At 49.7% G+C, this 15,316-nt stretch overlaps 1 protein-coding gene across 3 annotated transcripts in view; it reads right to left on the bottom strand.

Annotated features, from left to right (window-relative positions):
* Positions 1–4,015: 4,015 nt before the first annotated feature.
* The window catches only part of ADARB1 (adenosine deaminase RNA specific B1), a 146,217-nt gene continuing 134,916 nt past the window's right edge, over positions 4,016–15,316 (bottom strand). For 2 of the 3 annotated variants that reach the window (XM_028126525.2, XM_028126524.2), the window contains 2 exons: positions 5,105–5,283; positions 4,016–4,268 (listed from right to left, as the gene is read on the bottom strand). In XM_028126525.2, coding sequence (XP_027982326.1) covers positions 4,089–4,268; positions 5,105–5,283 — 359 coding nt within the window. In that variant the 3' untranslated portion in view covers positions 4,016–4,088. The remainder of the gene's footprint in view (positions 4,269–5,104; positions 5,284–15,316) is intronic. The other variant, XM_028126528.2, reaches the window with a different exon arrangement.

Below are 15,316 nucleotides of genomic sequence, written 5' to 3' on the forward strand. Positions count from 1 at the left end.
AATCATAAAGCCCGCCTTCTCACTAGCAGCTGCACTGTCTCCCTGCACCCGACAGCCCAGACCACCTGGCCAGCGGCCCGTCGGCGTCCAGGCTCTTCCTGTGTCTTCCTGCTCATGCCGCCCTCACCCAGCCCAGCAGGTCAGTGGGGGCTACACCATCGTCCCTTCTCCGCGCGGGATCTCAAGCAGGGCCGCTGCGTCATTGTCCTCTGCACAACTTCCACGTGGGAGTGGGTGCGGCGTGAGCTCAGGAAGACGGTGAGGGACCCACGGATCCCAGGGGCTCAGAGGAGCTGTCCTGAGTTGGGTGAATGTGCCGAGCGCTGGGGCAGCGCACAGGGGACAAGACCAGCGGGCAGCTCTCAGCTGGTGAGTACGCACCCCTCCAAATTTTGCTCATTGGAACAGACCCCAGACCTTTGAGGGGGCCAAGGGGAGAACTAGAAAGGAGAGAAAACCCAGCCACACTGCAGTGGTGGAACACCGTGTCTTTTATTGAGAACATCTCCAATCCTTTGTCTATAGACAGCGTCTCATGCTTGGTTCCAGCTGGTCCCGGTGCGAGGGGTGGCTCATGCAGATTGTAACGTGTGGTATATACATCAACAAACATACAGAGGACACTGGGGAGCGGATCTGAGCGATAGGGTTCTTGGCTGAATTACATTCATATAAAGTGTCCAAATTCTAAAATAAAATAAAATAAAAGCACATAACCCAGTATCTGGAGAAGCAAACTGCTTCTGGGCTCATTCTACAAACATTCCACAGACTGCCTTTAAACATTCATGGTCGTGTCCAGAAGGACGGGCGTCGGCTCCTGATGTACCATCAGCCCACGGCGTGGCCAAGCTAAGTGTTTTTGGGGCTGGGGGCTCACCCCTGCAAACAGGGAACAAGTGCACACAGCAGCTCCAGAGGACAGGTACGTGTCAGGTTCGAGCCAGACCCCGTCCTGGCCGGCCCTGAGGACGTGACTGGCCACATGGCTGGAGAGAGGGTCACAGGACACGCCAGGGGACCAGGGCAGACAACACCGGACATGCGTGCGCACGCAGTCACAAATACTCTGCCCTTTCCACTTACATAGTTGGGGGGTGATAACGGAATCTCTTGAGAGGTTCTCTAATTTCATAGATTTGAGAGACAGGAAAGCCAGCTGATTTTCTCTTGCTACATCAAATTGACGGTCGGGGTAGACCCTATATTTTAGTGTAGAATGTTTCAGAAATAAAGACCTGTCTGATTTGGTTTTGTGTTTTGATAAAAAGGGGCGGGGCGTGCAGTCCTCCGCCGCAGTATTCACTGACCCCACCCTCAGGTCTGCCCCCCTCGTGGAGCCTGAGAGCTGCCCCCTCCCCAGCGTCACTATGTGAAATTACAAGAAACACTGTCTTTCCAAAGAAAGCAGTGATTCTGTCGTCTGGGTATCAGGGAAATCATGTGAATAAAAATACATTCCAGAGAAATGAATGGCTGGTGAGATGTTGCACATTTTAAAATAAAATAACTGTTTCTGATTAAATGAGTCAATCAAACTCTGATTCAGAATCAGAATTGCGCCCCGTGGCATCCCTGGCCTGGGAAGAGGGGACGCCCGGTACCGGGCTGACGCGGCTGCAGGGACAGCCCCTGACCCCGGCGGAGGCACCCCTGTGACTCAGGCCTTCCACTAGTGGGAGAGATGCCCGCCAGCCGGTGTCTTCGTGGAATTAATAGGTTTAGCGAGCAAAACAGAAGGGAACCCTCCCAACCCCCAATGGTCAAAATGTCCTCAAAATTGAAGATTTTTCTCAAAAAATCAAGTTCTTGGTTGTGTCAAATTTTCTAAGTCTCTACAATCCTGATTAGGGGCACTGTACGCAAAGTAACGCCTGGGGGAAATGGGGTGCGGTGCACAGAGCCTCAGAAGGGACCGTTTCAAGTGCTGAGTGTCCTGACCCGTCTCCTGGAGGTCACGTTTCTGTCTCTGTTCTGCTCCAGGGGTCCGTCCTGGGAGCTGTGCGGGCCCCACAGGTGGACGGGGCTCGCTCCTGACCCACCTGCGGGGCCTGGACACTCGCGGGCCGTCCTGCGCCTGCACAGCTCGGGGTCCGCTGGGGACCGGCGCACAGGACAGCTGTCCTCACTTGGGGGGGAGGTGGTGCTCACCTCCCTTGTTAGCCGACAGAGGGAGGAAGTCAGACATACTGGGTAGTGTGTGTATACGCAATATATTCCCACTCAACTTTTAATCAAAATCCACATATTTTTTTTAAAAACTAAGTCCATCTCCCAATCCCCATTAGAAAAAATACCATTTATCGAGAGAATAAAAACACAGGGGCTCACAGATGTTCTGTGTGTGGGAGCACCTGCTTGGGGAGGGCGGCGACACCAGCTGACACCCTTCCTGCTTCAGGCGGAAAGAAGGCGCAGCCCATTGAGCCAAACCACACCCCTCCGCACAACGGGGGGCCTGCCTGAGCTCTACCTACCGGGGTCCCTGCAGCCAGCCCCGCCCCCTGCCCCTGCGCCCCAAGTAACCGCTGCTGGAGCGGGGGAGGGGGGACACAGCGCTTCTGGTCTGAGTCTCCTGCTCCTGCACGTGGGGTCCGGGCCAGGTGACAGCCGAGGCTCTGCTCCTGTTCTGCGTTTTCAGAGTCCGTCAGGTGGGGCAGGGTCTCCCGACTGCCTACAGCCACCACAAGACCCCCCCTTCCATGAAGACAGCCCTGAACCAGCCGGGGGAGGAAGCACTTCCTCGAGCTCCTGTCTGATCCTGAGTGGAAGCAACAAGGCAATCGGTGCAAATCTCTGAGCTCAGGTCTGGGTGCCCCCCGGGGCCCTTGCCCGCACTCCGGACCGTCTGCTGGCTCAGCCCGGGACCACCCCGGGGGCCATGGGGTGTGGAGCAGCACCCCTGGGCCACCCCGCGCACCAGCAGCACCCCTTCCCTGCCGTGACAATCAACGTCCAGACCCTGGTGGGCACGAGGCCCGCGGCACACTGCCTCACCAGCTTCCAGCCTGAATACTGACTTTCAAACATGTCTTTGATAAAGCTGGAAAGAATAATTTAAAACTATGCCTTAGTGGCATTTTCTAAGAACGAGTCTATCTACTTAATTAATTCTATTTCCTTCCTGTGAAGATGTCTGGAGAGTCATCCACATCCATGAGATTCAGAGCAAGGAAGACAGGGAGTTGTAGGCTGACTCTTGTGCAGTAGCCCCTACGGATTCCTCCTAGTCCCTAAAAGATAAATACTGTAGAAAACCTCAAATGAATGGCCAGGATCACTGCCCGTGTTTTATCTCTGATTACTGAGAAGTGAACCAACACGCGTGTTCCATGATGTGATTCTAGGAGGAGTGAAGAAGCTTCCAGGCAGGGCTGAAGGCTGCAGAGATCTGGGCCGTGCCCTCACGGACGCACACCGTCACTGCACCGGGGACTTGGGGGGATGCGTGCGAGTGCAGGGCCGGGCCCCTCCTGTGGGGTCTCCCCCCGGGGCTGTGAGGACCCGCTGAGGGAGGCCAGCTGGCCCGGGGGACACACCTGCAGCACAGCTGTGACTTCAGGCTTCTTCCCACCTCAACTTTCTCACCTTCTCTACAGATAAGTGCTCTTCTGCATTAAAATAACGTGGCCTAAGAGTGACTTAATTACTTTATAAACCACGTTCCTAACGCTGAATAAATTATTTATTCAAAAATTTCACACAAAGTAATTTCTATTTCCCTAAACTTAAGGAAGCCCTACTCAGTAGAACTCAATTTCTAAACGTAAACAGAGATAGAAAGCAGTCACTGGGTAATTCCAAGGGGTAACGCTGCTGCAGAGGGACACTGGGTGGTGATGCTGGACCCCATGCCCTCCCTGCCCTCCCCAAAGTGCACCCCTGCCCCCAGCTGAGACGTGAGGCTCCGCAGACTGCGCCGGACGCCCAGCACCCCGCGTCCCCACCCCTGCCCCCAGCTGAGACGTGAGGCTCCGCAGACTGCGCCGGACGCCCTGCACCCCGCGTCCCCACCCCTGCCCCCAGTTCAGACGTGAGGCTCCGGAGACCGCGCTGGACGCGGACAGCCTCCGCGCCACGCCCCCCGGTCAGGGTGTGAGCGAGAACTGATCCTGCTCCGTGGGCTTCTCCACCCAGGCGCCCAGCCCTGCCTTGATGAACGCTTTGAACAGACACGCCTTGGCGGCCTGGTACTCCTTTGCTACCAGTTTCGATTCATGGTACATGTTGGGCTTAGTGATCTTGGAACGTAGTAAGTTGGAGGGAACCTGTAAAAAGTTAAAACACAAGGACAAGTGTTGAAGCAGTCACGGTGGAAAACAAAACTCAGTAAGACATTCAAAATTTGGTGTTTCATCCTGTGCTGGCTTCTGGGGGGAAAGCCACCAGCCAGAAGGCGCCTTCCCCCGAGGGGCTGTGACACAGGGGCGAGGTGTGAGCCCCTTGATAGTCCGTGCGCCCTCCCCACGCAGGCTCCAGGCCAAACAGGCAGTTTCAGACCCCAGGCTCCAAAGAGGTGCTTCTAAACCCACAAGCAGTTGATTCCAATTTCAATGTGAATATTTTCAGCTATTTAAAAACACAGCACCTCTGATGTTATGGACACTTCATCACACGGAAGGACTCAGAGGCACTGCCTCCCGTGGCTGCCTGGCTCATTTTGTGCAGATCTTGAGGATAAATACGGTGCAAGACCACCAGCCCAGGGGCTCGTCCTGCCATGGGCCAAGGGCCCCGAACTCGGCGGCTTCTGTCCAAACCGCCACCTGCCACGGCTGATAAAGGAAAACTAGGAAAATGCCAATTGACCAGAGGAGAATTTATCCAGGGAAAGGACTCTGCCACTACTGCAGAAAACAGGCCTCGAGCCTTCTGAGGGCTGCATGGGCCCCGGCTCTCCTTCCTCTGGGTGGGATGGAGCGGAGGGGTTCCCAGCGGGAAGCCGGGGCGGGGCAGGAGGAGCTGCCTGAGGCTGCTTCACGTGGGAAGATCAGGGCCACACTTCAAGATGGAAACAGCCAGGAGAAACAGAAAGGTTGGGGAGCGACTGTGTGGACGGTGCGGGGCTTTAGTGGGATGGGCTATGGGGAGGTGGGGCCGGTACCTTGCCGTGCACACGCATCCAGCGACAGTACAAGGCGTGCTTACACAGGCGGGACGCACGGCCCAGCTCGTCCTTCCCTGTCGTGGCGTTGATGACCTCGATGGCCGCGTCACCCACCGTCCAGTTGACGCTGAAGTTGGGTGCCTTCCCCGGCTGCCGTGCTTCCGCGTTGCTGATGCCTGGAACGGAGAGACATGAGAGGTGATGCGGAGCCCAGCACGGTGCTCGGCGCAGCTGAGGACGTGCCTGAGGGGTGTGCACGGCCCAGGTGTGCTCACACCTGTCCAGTGCCACCTCGTGCTGCCCAGAAACAGCCATGACTGTGCCCAGGAGGTGGGCAGGTGTCCACAGAAACCTGGAGCCTGTGAGACATCACAGCACCTCTGAGCTCTCTCGGGGTTAACAGAGCTGGAGGTCTGGGTGTGTGAGCCACTTCTGGGGTTAATTCAGGTCCCGTAGGGTTGTGCCAGTGAGGACTGCCCTCATGCATCACACCTAGGCCTGGCGCTCATGCTCTGCACGCCCTGAATGCCCTGCACACCCCGCACGCCAGGGGCAGGCATGGTCAAGCTACCCCACCCTGCACGCACTACGCCCAAGATACAAGAAACCTGACTTAACAAGCATGGATACATTTTCTTACCACATTGAGATGGTTTTGTCTTAACTAACCAAGTCTCACTTGGTGGGGCTGAGAGATTTTTAAAGGACACTCAGATAACTGGGAGCTGAGTGCTCACCTCCCCCCATCGGTGCCTTGAGCGCGATCATCCACACCTCAGGGAGGACACGGGCCACCCTGACTCAGGGTGTGTCTTCAGAACACACCCACAATGGGAGCTGGCCGGTGCTTGGTCCCCAGAGGAGGAGCCCAGCCCACCCCCCCAACCGCCCCCAAAGGCAGCCTGCCGCTCCCTGATGGCCAGGGGTGCTCCCTGACCGAGCTCTGGGGGGGCTCCCACCCCAGGCCCTTGCTCCGCATCTGCTCTGGGTGACTGTGACCCCCTCCTTGAACAGAAAGCCAAGACTGACAGGTGGGCCAGCAGGCTGGTTCAGAGTGCGGAAGATCTAATAGGAAGCTCCATCATGGAGGAGACCCCAGTTCTTCAGGCAAAGCAGCCACCCACCTCAAAGTAGGGTGAAAATTCATATTTATATGTCACCCATGTCTGGGATATTTATTTAAAGGGAAAAGAAGGTGTTTTCCTTTGTTAAGTCCCTGCCCTTGTGAGCGGACAGAGCTCCCATCCCGCAGAGGGCACTTGGGGCCAGAGGCCAAGCACCCACTTGTGGCCGCACTCAGGACGGCCCCGGCCCTCTGCTTCAGGCTCCAGACTCATCGTCTGCCTTCCCACTGTGTCCACCCGATGCCTGCAGGCGTCTCTGCTCCTCACTGCAGGGCCAGCCACTCACTGGTGCTGCTTCGTGCCCCCCACACTCCCTGGGAGCTCCTCTGCAGTCCCTGCGACGCCCCAGGGGCTGTCCTCGGTACCTGCCGGCCCCCAGCAAGACCCCTCACTCTGGGGAAGAAGTCAGGATTCTGCTGATCACTCTTTCATTCCAACACATGAGCAGTGAATTATTCTACTTCACATAGACCTTTTCACTGACACATCACAAAGCATGAAGTGAGCACACCCATCACCAGTGTCCCAGCAGCTGGTCACCAACCACAGCCCACCGGTTTGGGAGCCCGCCCACATCCATGGCCACCCCTGCCCCACGTGGGTCATCATGGCACCGGCCCCACCATGCTGACCAGGGTTGCCCGCTTTGAGCCTTACATCTGTGGGGCTATTTACACAACGGACTCCCATGTGCCTTCACCCTTCACTCGAGGTCACGTGTGTGAGAGTCACACGCATCACGCACAGAGCTGCGCCCTGCCCAAACTTCTTGCCGCAGGGGACCCCGCTGGGGGACGTGCCACTAGAGGCTTTGTTGTGTTTTCTAGCACCTGGCTATTCTGAAGAGTGTGTGTGTGAGCATTCCTGAGCACAGGTTTGGTGACACATGGACATATTTCTGATGGATACACACTAGGCAACAGCTGGGGATGTATATACAATGTCACACGGAAGCACTGAAAATACCAGGCAAACCAGGTCAAGTTGGCTAGAAATGTTTTCTATTTAATCACGTATAAATGTTATATGAACCATAAAACAAACAGCACTAGATGTCTGGTGATAAGCAGGGAATAATTAACCAATTAGCTAACTCACCACATAGTTCAAGAAGCCACTTAAAACACAGGAAGATCAGGGGCACCTGGGTGGCTCAGTTGGTTAAGCGACTGCCTTCGGCTCAGGTCATGATCCTGGGGTCCCTGGATCGAGTCCCGCATCTGGCTCCCTGCTCAGCGGGGAGTCTGCTTCTCCCTCTGACCCTCCCCCTCTCATGCTCTCTCTCTCTCAAATAAAATAAAATAAAATTAAAAAAACACAGGAAAATCAAACTGAAGTTACAAACCAATTCAACGAAATTGCCTTCCTAAAAAGAAATCCCATTGGCTGGGACCGCCCCTGAAGTTTAGCATAGTGACGACTCACACTGCGGAACGCGCTCATGAACCATGCGGCTGCATGGGCCACTGGCGCCATCACGTGGCCCGCGCTGCTCAGGTAGCCCCTGATACATATGGCACATGTTTCTTCTTCCATTTGTTGAGATAAAACACAATTTTAAAGGATCTGGGTAGGATATCACTCACGGCTTTTGGTTAAATTTTGATAAAACTGTCCTGTCAATAAGCAAAGCGCAACAAGAAGATCTAGTTAAGTCCACCAGAGAGGCCAGAGCTGACCAGGTTAAGGGGAACTGTGGCTCGAGGGCATCGGGAGTGACACATGGCCCACCTACAGCTCCATTTCCCAACACAAAAAGAATCAGGAAGACAGGGCCATCACATATTTTTTTTTAAAAGATTTTATTTATTTATTTGAGAAGGAGAGAATGAGAGACAGAGAGCACAAGAGGGAAGAGGGTCAGAGGGAGAAGCAGACTCCCTGCCGAGCAGGGAGCCCAATGCGGGACTCGATCTCGGGACTCCAGGATCATGACCTGAGCCGAAGGCAGTCGCTTAACCAACTGAGCCACCCAGGCGCCCCCATCACATATTTTTTAAAGGTTTTAAATCTTCATTTAATGCTGATCTTGCCGAAACAGACAATGAGATGTCTGTGGCCACTCCTCCCGGGACGGGTCAGCGGCAGGGCTCAACCCGACACCCTGGTCACACCCACTCCATCAAGTGGCTGTGGCTCTCCATACACAAGCCCCTCGGCCCCCCACCCCTCCAGCAGGCGGAGTGACGGACGGTGGACACCAGTGTTCTGGTGTGTCACACAGCCCACAGGCCCCCAGTCAGGGCTCGCAGTGGGGAGCAGTCCTCTGTGGGTACAGACATGCGGTAGTTTCTCCTGCAGTCAAAGCCACCTTTCCTGTCAGACTTTCCTTCTCATCTATTCTGCTGCTCTGAGTTCACGCTTGCCAAATAAAGCACCTTAAATTCTCTCCTCAGTCTCTGCTGTCTAGGGAACACAGACCAAGACGTGGGGCTGTCATCCCAACTTCCAACCACAACCAATCCTGAACAACCAGCTGGCTTGGATGACAGGTGCACAATCAGGTCCAGATTGCAAAAGCATCTGTTTTGGAGGGTGACACACAGGGGACAAGCGTTTAAGAATGGGCATTCTGTGATTTTAAAAATAAGTTCAGATTTTGTTTCTGGGTGAGATGGAGTAACAGCCACTGGATGTACCCTCCCTCCTTAACTAAAATAGTAGTAAACCAGACAAAATACATCAAACACTAGCCTTTAAGTGCCTGGATATCAAGCAAGGAAGGGCAGTGGTTTCTGAGAGACAGGAGACATATGAGGTGAGTACCACGAGTGCCCCAGGCAGCCGTCCTGGGGGCGTCCAGGCAGCAGCGTGGAGAGAAGGAACCCAGGCACAGCCTGCAGACTCCCTGAACTGAGAGCTCGGGAAACTAAGGTGGCCAGAGTCCATAGGATGGTGTGCAGAGGCAAAAGAGCTGCAGAGGGTCCCCTGAGCATCAGCAGAGGGCTGATCAGAGCACACACACTGCTTGAGACTGGGCAAGAACCACCTGAAAGGGTCAGAGAACATGCCCAATGCTCACACAGAGATGTGAAGAGTTTACATACACACTTGATGGCATCAACCACAGCACAGAAAGGTCTAGAATAGAAGATCAGTGAACTTAAAGACACAATTAACAGAAACGATTCAAATGAGACACACAGGAAAGAGACTGGAAAAAAAAAAAAAAGAAAACCCAGCAAATCAGTGAGTTGTCAGACAAAGCCATCAGCCTGACACACATGTGACTGGGTTCCTGACAGAGGGGAGAGAGAAGGAGGTACAGAAAACACAAATAAAAACTCAACAGATTTTTATGAGATCAATAAACGCACAGATCTAAGAACTTCAATGAAGCCCAAGCATGAGAAATGTGCAGAAAACTACACCAAAGCACGTCCCGACAAACTGCTCCATGCCAATATAAAGAGAAAACGTCAAGCCCAGCAGAGGAGAAGAACCACATACGGAAGAACAAAGATGAGATGGCAGATTTCTTACTGCAAATAGTGCACACAGTACAACAGGGGGCAACATCTTCAAAGTGCTAAAAGAAGAAAACACTGCCATTTCAGCAAAACCGTATTTGCCCAGAAATATATGTTTTATTTATTTTTTATTTTTTTTAAGATTTTATTTATTTATTTGACAGAGAGAGACAGAAAGCAGACGCTTAAAGACTGAGCCACCCAGGCGCCCCAGAAATATATGTTTTAAAAAGGAATGCAAACTAAAGGCTTTTCCAGACATACCGAAGCTGAAAGAATTCATCACCAGAAGACTTGAACCACAAAGAATGTAAAAGGAAGTCCTTCAGGCAGAAGGACACAGTAACAGACAGAAATGAGGAGCTACTTACAGGAATGAAGAGCACCAGAAGTGGCAAATCTCTTTTTTTTTTTTTTTAATGATTTTATTTATTTATTTGAGAAAGCATGAGAGCTAGAGAGGGAGAGCACACACAGAAGGAGAGGGAGAGGGAGAAGTAAGCTCCCCGCTCGGGAGCCCGACACGGGGCTCGATCCCAGGACCTGGGATCATGACCTGAGCCAAAGGCAGACACCTAATGCCTGAGCCACTCAGGCGCCACAAAGTGGCCAATCTCTTTAAAAGCTAATTGGCTGTCAATATATCACATTCAACTGTACTGGAATTAAAATAAAAAGCTTAATTCAAAAGAAAGCTAACTGACTGTTGAAACAAAAGTAATAGTACAATATGGGATTTTTACCATATGCAAATGTTAAATGTACCACAACATATCCCAAAGGCCAGGAGAGAAGAAATGGAAGATTCTTATACTATACATAAGTGGTATAATATCGCTTCTTGAGGGCAGACTGTGATAAGTTAAGCATGTATACTATAAAACCCTAAAACAACCACTAAATTAATAAAAAGTTATAGCTAAAAGTCAAGAAGGAACTAAAATGGAATCATAAGACATAATTAACGCAAAGAAAGAAAAAGAGAAAGGGGGGAACAAAGACAATATAGAACAAATAAAAAATAAGGACCAAGATGACAGATTTAAACCTCACCACATCAATATCACAATAAATGTAAATGTCCTAAGCACCCTAATGAAAAGGCAGAGATTGTCAGTTGGGGGGGCGGAAAAAGTAGGTCCAAATATGCTGACTACAAGAAACATACTTTAAATATAAAATAATGTAAAACAATTTAAAATAAAAGGATGGAAAAGATACACTATGCTAGCATTAATCAAAAGAAAGGAAGAGAGGATCCACTAATGCGAGACAAAACAGATTTCAGAATGAAGAATAGTAACAGAGATAAAAAAGATCATTTTATAATGACAAAGGAGGCCAAGTTATTGAAAGAAATCCACAATCCTAATTACAGAACTACAAAATACATGAAGTAAAAACTAAAAAAAAAATTGGAAGGAAAAATAGACAAAAGCACAATTACAGTCAAGAGATTTTCAATATTCTTCTCTCAAAAACTGATAAACTAAGCAGAAGATAAGTAAAGACATAAAAGACACGCACAACACAATCAACCAACTCACAGACCATTCTACCCAACAAGTAGCAGGGATACATTCTTTTCAAGTTTTTATGGAACGCTGAGAAACACCATATCCTGGTCTGTAAAACAAACATAAATTTAAAGGATTCAAGTTAGAAAATGAAACTAAATTAAAATTAACAACAGAATCATCTCTGCAAAATCCCCTAATATTTTGAAACTGAATAGCAGGCTTTTAAGTAGCACATGGGACAAAGTATTTTGAAAGGAGTGAAAGTGATAACACAACAAGTCAAAATTTGTGCAATGCTGTGAAAGCAATAAAGAAAGGTCTCAAAACAATGGCATCAGCTAGTACCCTAAAAACTAAAAAAAGAAGAGCAACTGAAACAAAGTAAGCAGACAAAAATAATATCAGAGCAGAAATTATTTTTTTAAAAAAGCCAGAAAACTGGGGTGGGGGAAACAAACCCAAAAACCCACAAAACCAAAAGTTGGTTCTCTAGAGAAAAATCCATAAAACTGACAGACCTCTAGGTAGACGGATGAGGAAAGAGAAGACACAGAGCATCAGTATCAGGAATGAAAGGCCTGGCATCACTAGAGACGCTCAGATGTCACAAGGATAATAAAGGAATGTCATGAACACTTTCAAGCCAATAAATCTGACAGCTCCGGTGAAACAGACAAATGTTCCTGAGAGACATGAATTACGGAAGTTCACTCAAAAAAAAAAAAACAAAAACCAGGTAGGAGAGAGGCGGAGCAAGATGGCGGAGGAGTAGGAGACCTGGATTTCGTCTGGTCTCAGGAATTCAGCTGGATAGGGATCAAACCATTGTGAACACCTACGAACTCAACAGGAGATCGAAGAAGAGAGTAGCAACAACTCTCTGAACAGAGAAGCGACCCCTTTCTGGAAGGTAGGACGTGCGGAGAAGTGAATCCGAGGCGATATTCGGGAGGAGAGACGGCGGGGGAGGGGGCCTCCGTCGGCCGCTTCTGGCAAGTGCTAGAGCCGCGGAGCACAAAATCGGACCTTTGAGAAGCCGGCTCCGCTGAGGGATGTCGCTCCAGTGGCTGAGCGGGGGGTGGGACCCTCGCGGGACAGTGTGGTCTCAGGACCCTCGGGGTCACAGAAAGACCGGGGGAGCCTGAGTGCGGCAGAGCTCCCAGGGATCGGAGCGGGGAAGCCGGCTGCAGAGACGGAGCCGAGGCGCGGGCTCCCAGCTCGGGGTGGCCATAAACTGTGATCCGCGGCCCAGTCGGGCCACTGCGCCTCCAGCAGGGACCCAACAAGCGGCAGAGCCGGGGAGACTCCCCTTCCTCCCCCGGGAGGAGCGGCGCGGGAGCGCACCGCAGGGATCTGCTGGGTTTGGAGACTCCACACGGGGTCGGGTGCCAGAGATAGAAACGCTCGGTCACAGGCCGGGTGAGCGCGGAGTGCGGCCAGAGACCGGGGACACGGGAGTGACTGCTTTTCTCTGGGGGCGCACTGAGGAGCGGGGCCCCGAGTTCTCGGCTCCTCCGGGTGGAGATTGGGAGGCCACCATTTTCACTCTCGTCCTACAAAGGTGTACGGAGAGCTTACAAGGAAAAAAAGCTCCCGAGAGCAAACCTGAGCAGCTTGCTTAGCCCGGACCCGGCAACGGCTGGGCAATTCTGCCTCCAGCAAAGACATTTGGGAACCAGGGCAACAGGCCCCTCCCCCAGAAGATCAGCACGAACAGCCAGCAAGCCAAGACCAAGTTTACTGATCAATGAGAACGGGAGAACTCCAGCGCTAGGGGAATACACAGAATTCATGGCTTTTTTACCATGATTCATTAGTCTTTCAAAGTTAATTTTTTTTTAACTTCTCCTTTTTGAATTTTTCTTTTTCCCTTTTTCAACCAACATCTTATCAATCCCTTTTTAAAAAAAAATTTTTATTTTTCATTTTTAGAGGCATATTCTATCCCTTTATAGTAGTTACCCTTATTTTTTGGCATATATATACAAGTTGTTCTCTCTCTAAAATTTTGAGATACAGTTTCTTCTAACAGATCAAAATATACCCTAAATCACTAGTGTATGGCCTTGTTCTAGTCTCCTGGCTGATCACATTCTCTCCCCTTTTTTTTCTTTCTTTTTTTTTAATCCTCTTCTTTCTTTTTTCAAGCACCTTATCAATTCCTTTTTAAAAATTTTTTATAATTTTAATCTTTACAATCATATTCCATCCCTTCATTGTATCAACCCTTATTTTGTACATATATAAGTCTTTCTTTCCTTAAAATTTTAGGAGGCACTTTCTTCTAACAGACCAAAATACACCCAAAATCTAGTGTGTGGCACGGATCTATGCACCAGCCTGATCATATCTGATGATATTCTGGTTTTTGTTTTGTTGTTTTTGTTTGTTTTTCTCTTTTTCTTTTTTTTTTTTCTTTCTTTCCCTTTCTTTTCCCCTGGTTTCAGGTCTTTTCTGATTTGTTTAGAGTATATTTGCTGGGGACATTGTTAACCTGTTAGCATTTTGTTCTCTCATTCATCTATTCTCCTCTGGACAAAATGACAAGATGAAAAAAATCACCTCAACAAAAAGAACAAGAGGTAGTACCGTCTGCCAGGGACCTACTCAATACGGACATTAGTACGATGTCAGACCTAGATTTCAGAATCATGATTTTAAAGATACTAGCTGGGCTTGAAAAAAGCATGGAAGTTATTAGAGAAACCCTTCCTGGAGAAATAAAAGAACTAAAATCTAACCAAGTTGAAATCAAAAAGGCTATTAATGAGGTGCAATCAAAAATGGGGGCACTGGGCGCCTTGGTGGCTCAGTCCTTAAGCGTCTGCCTTCGGCTCAGGTCATGATCCCAGGGTCCTGGGATCGAGTCCCACATCGGGCTGTCTGATGGGGAGCTCTGTGGGGAGCCTGCTTCTCCCTCTCCCACTCCCCCTGCTTGTGTTCCTGCTCTCACTGTCTCTCTCTCTGTCAAATAAATAAATAAAATCTTAAAAAAAAAAAAAGAATCATACAGTATGTAACTTAAAAAAAAAATGGGGGCACTAACTGCTAGGATAAATGAGGCAGAAGAGAGAATTAGCGATATAGAAGACCAAATGATGGAAAATAAGAAGCTGAGAAAAAGAGACATAAACAACTACTGGATCACGAGGGCAGAATTCGAGAGATAAGAGATATGATAAGACGAAACAACATTGGAATAATTGGGATCCCAGAGGAAGAAGAAAGAGAGAGAGGGGCAGAAGGTATATTGGAGCAAATTATAGCAGAGAACTTCCCTAATGTGGGGAAGGAAACAGGCATCAAAATCCAGGAGGCACAGAGAACCCCTCTCAAAATCAATAAAAATAGGTCAACACCCCGACATGTAATAGTAAAACTTACGAGTCTCAGAGACAAAGAGAAAATCTTGAAAGCAGCTCGGGAGAAGAGATATGTAACCTACAATGGTAGAAACATTAGATTGGCAACAGACCTATCCACAGAGACCTGGCAGGCCAGAAAGGACTGGCATGATATCTTCAGAGCACTAAATGAGAAAAATATGCAGCCAAGAATACTATATCCAGCTAGGCTGTCATTGAAAATGGAAGGAGAGATAAGAAGCTTCCAGGACAAACAAAAAGTAAAGGAATTTGCAAACACAAAACCAGCCCTCCAAGAAATACTGAAAGGGTCCTCTAAGCAAAGAGAGAGCCTCAAAGCAGCATAGACCAGAAAGGAACACAGACAATATACAGTAACAGTCACCTTACAGGCAATACAGTGGCACTAAATTCATATCTTTCAATAGTTACCCTGAATGTAAATGGGCTAAATGCCTCAATCAAAAGACACAGGCTATCAGACTGGATTAAAAAACAAGACCCATCGATAGGCTGTCTGCAAGAGACTCATTTTAGACCCAAAGACACCCCCACATTGAAAGTGAGGGGGTGGAAAACCATTTACCATGCTAATGGACACCAAAAGACAGCTGGGGTGGCAATCCTTATATCAGACAAACTAGATTTTAAAACAAAGACTGTAATAAGAGATGAGGAAGGACACTATATCCTACTTAAAGGGTCTATCCAACAAGAAGATCTAACAATT

Source organism: Eumetopias jubatus, unplaced genomic scaffold (genome assembly GCF_037043125.1).
Source record: "Eumetopias jubatus isolate StellerSeaLion01/CBP00866 unplaced genomic scaffold, mEumJub1_p1.0 scaffold_1, whole genome shotgun sequence".
Taxonomy (NCBI): Eukaryota; Metazoa; Chordata; class Mammalia; order Carnivora; family Otariidae; genus Eumetopias; species Eumetopias jubatus.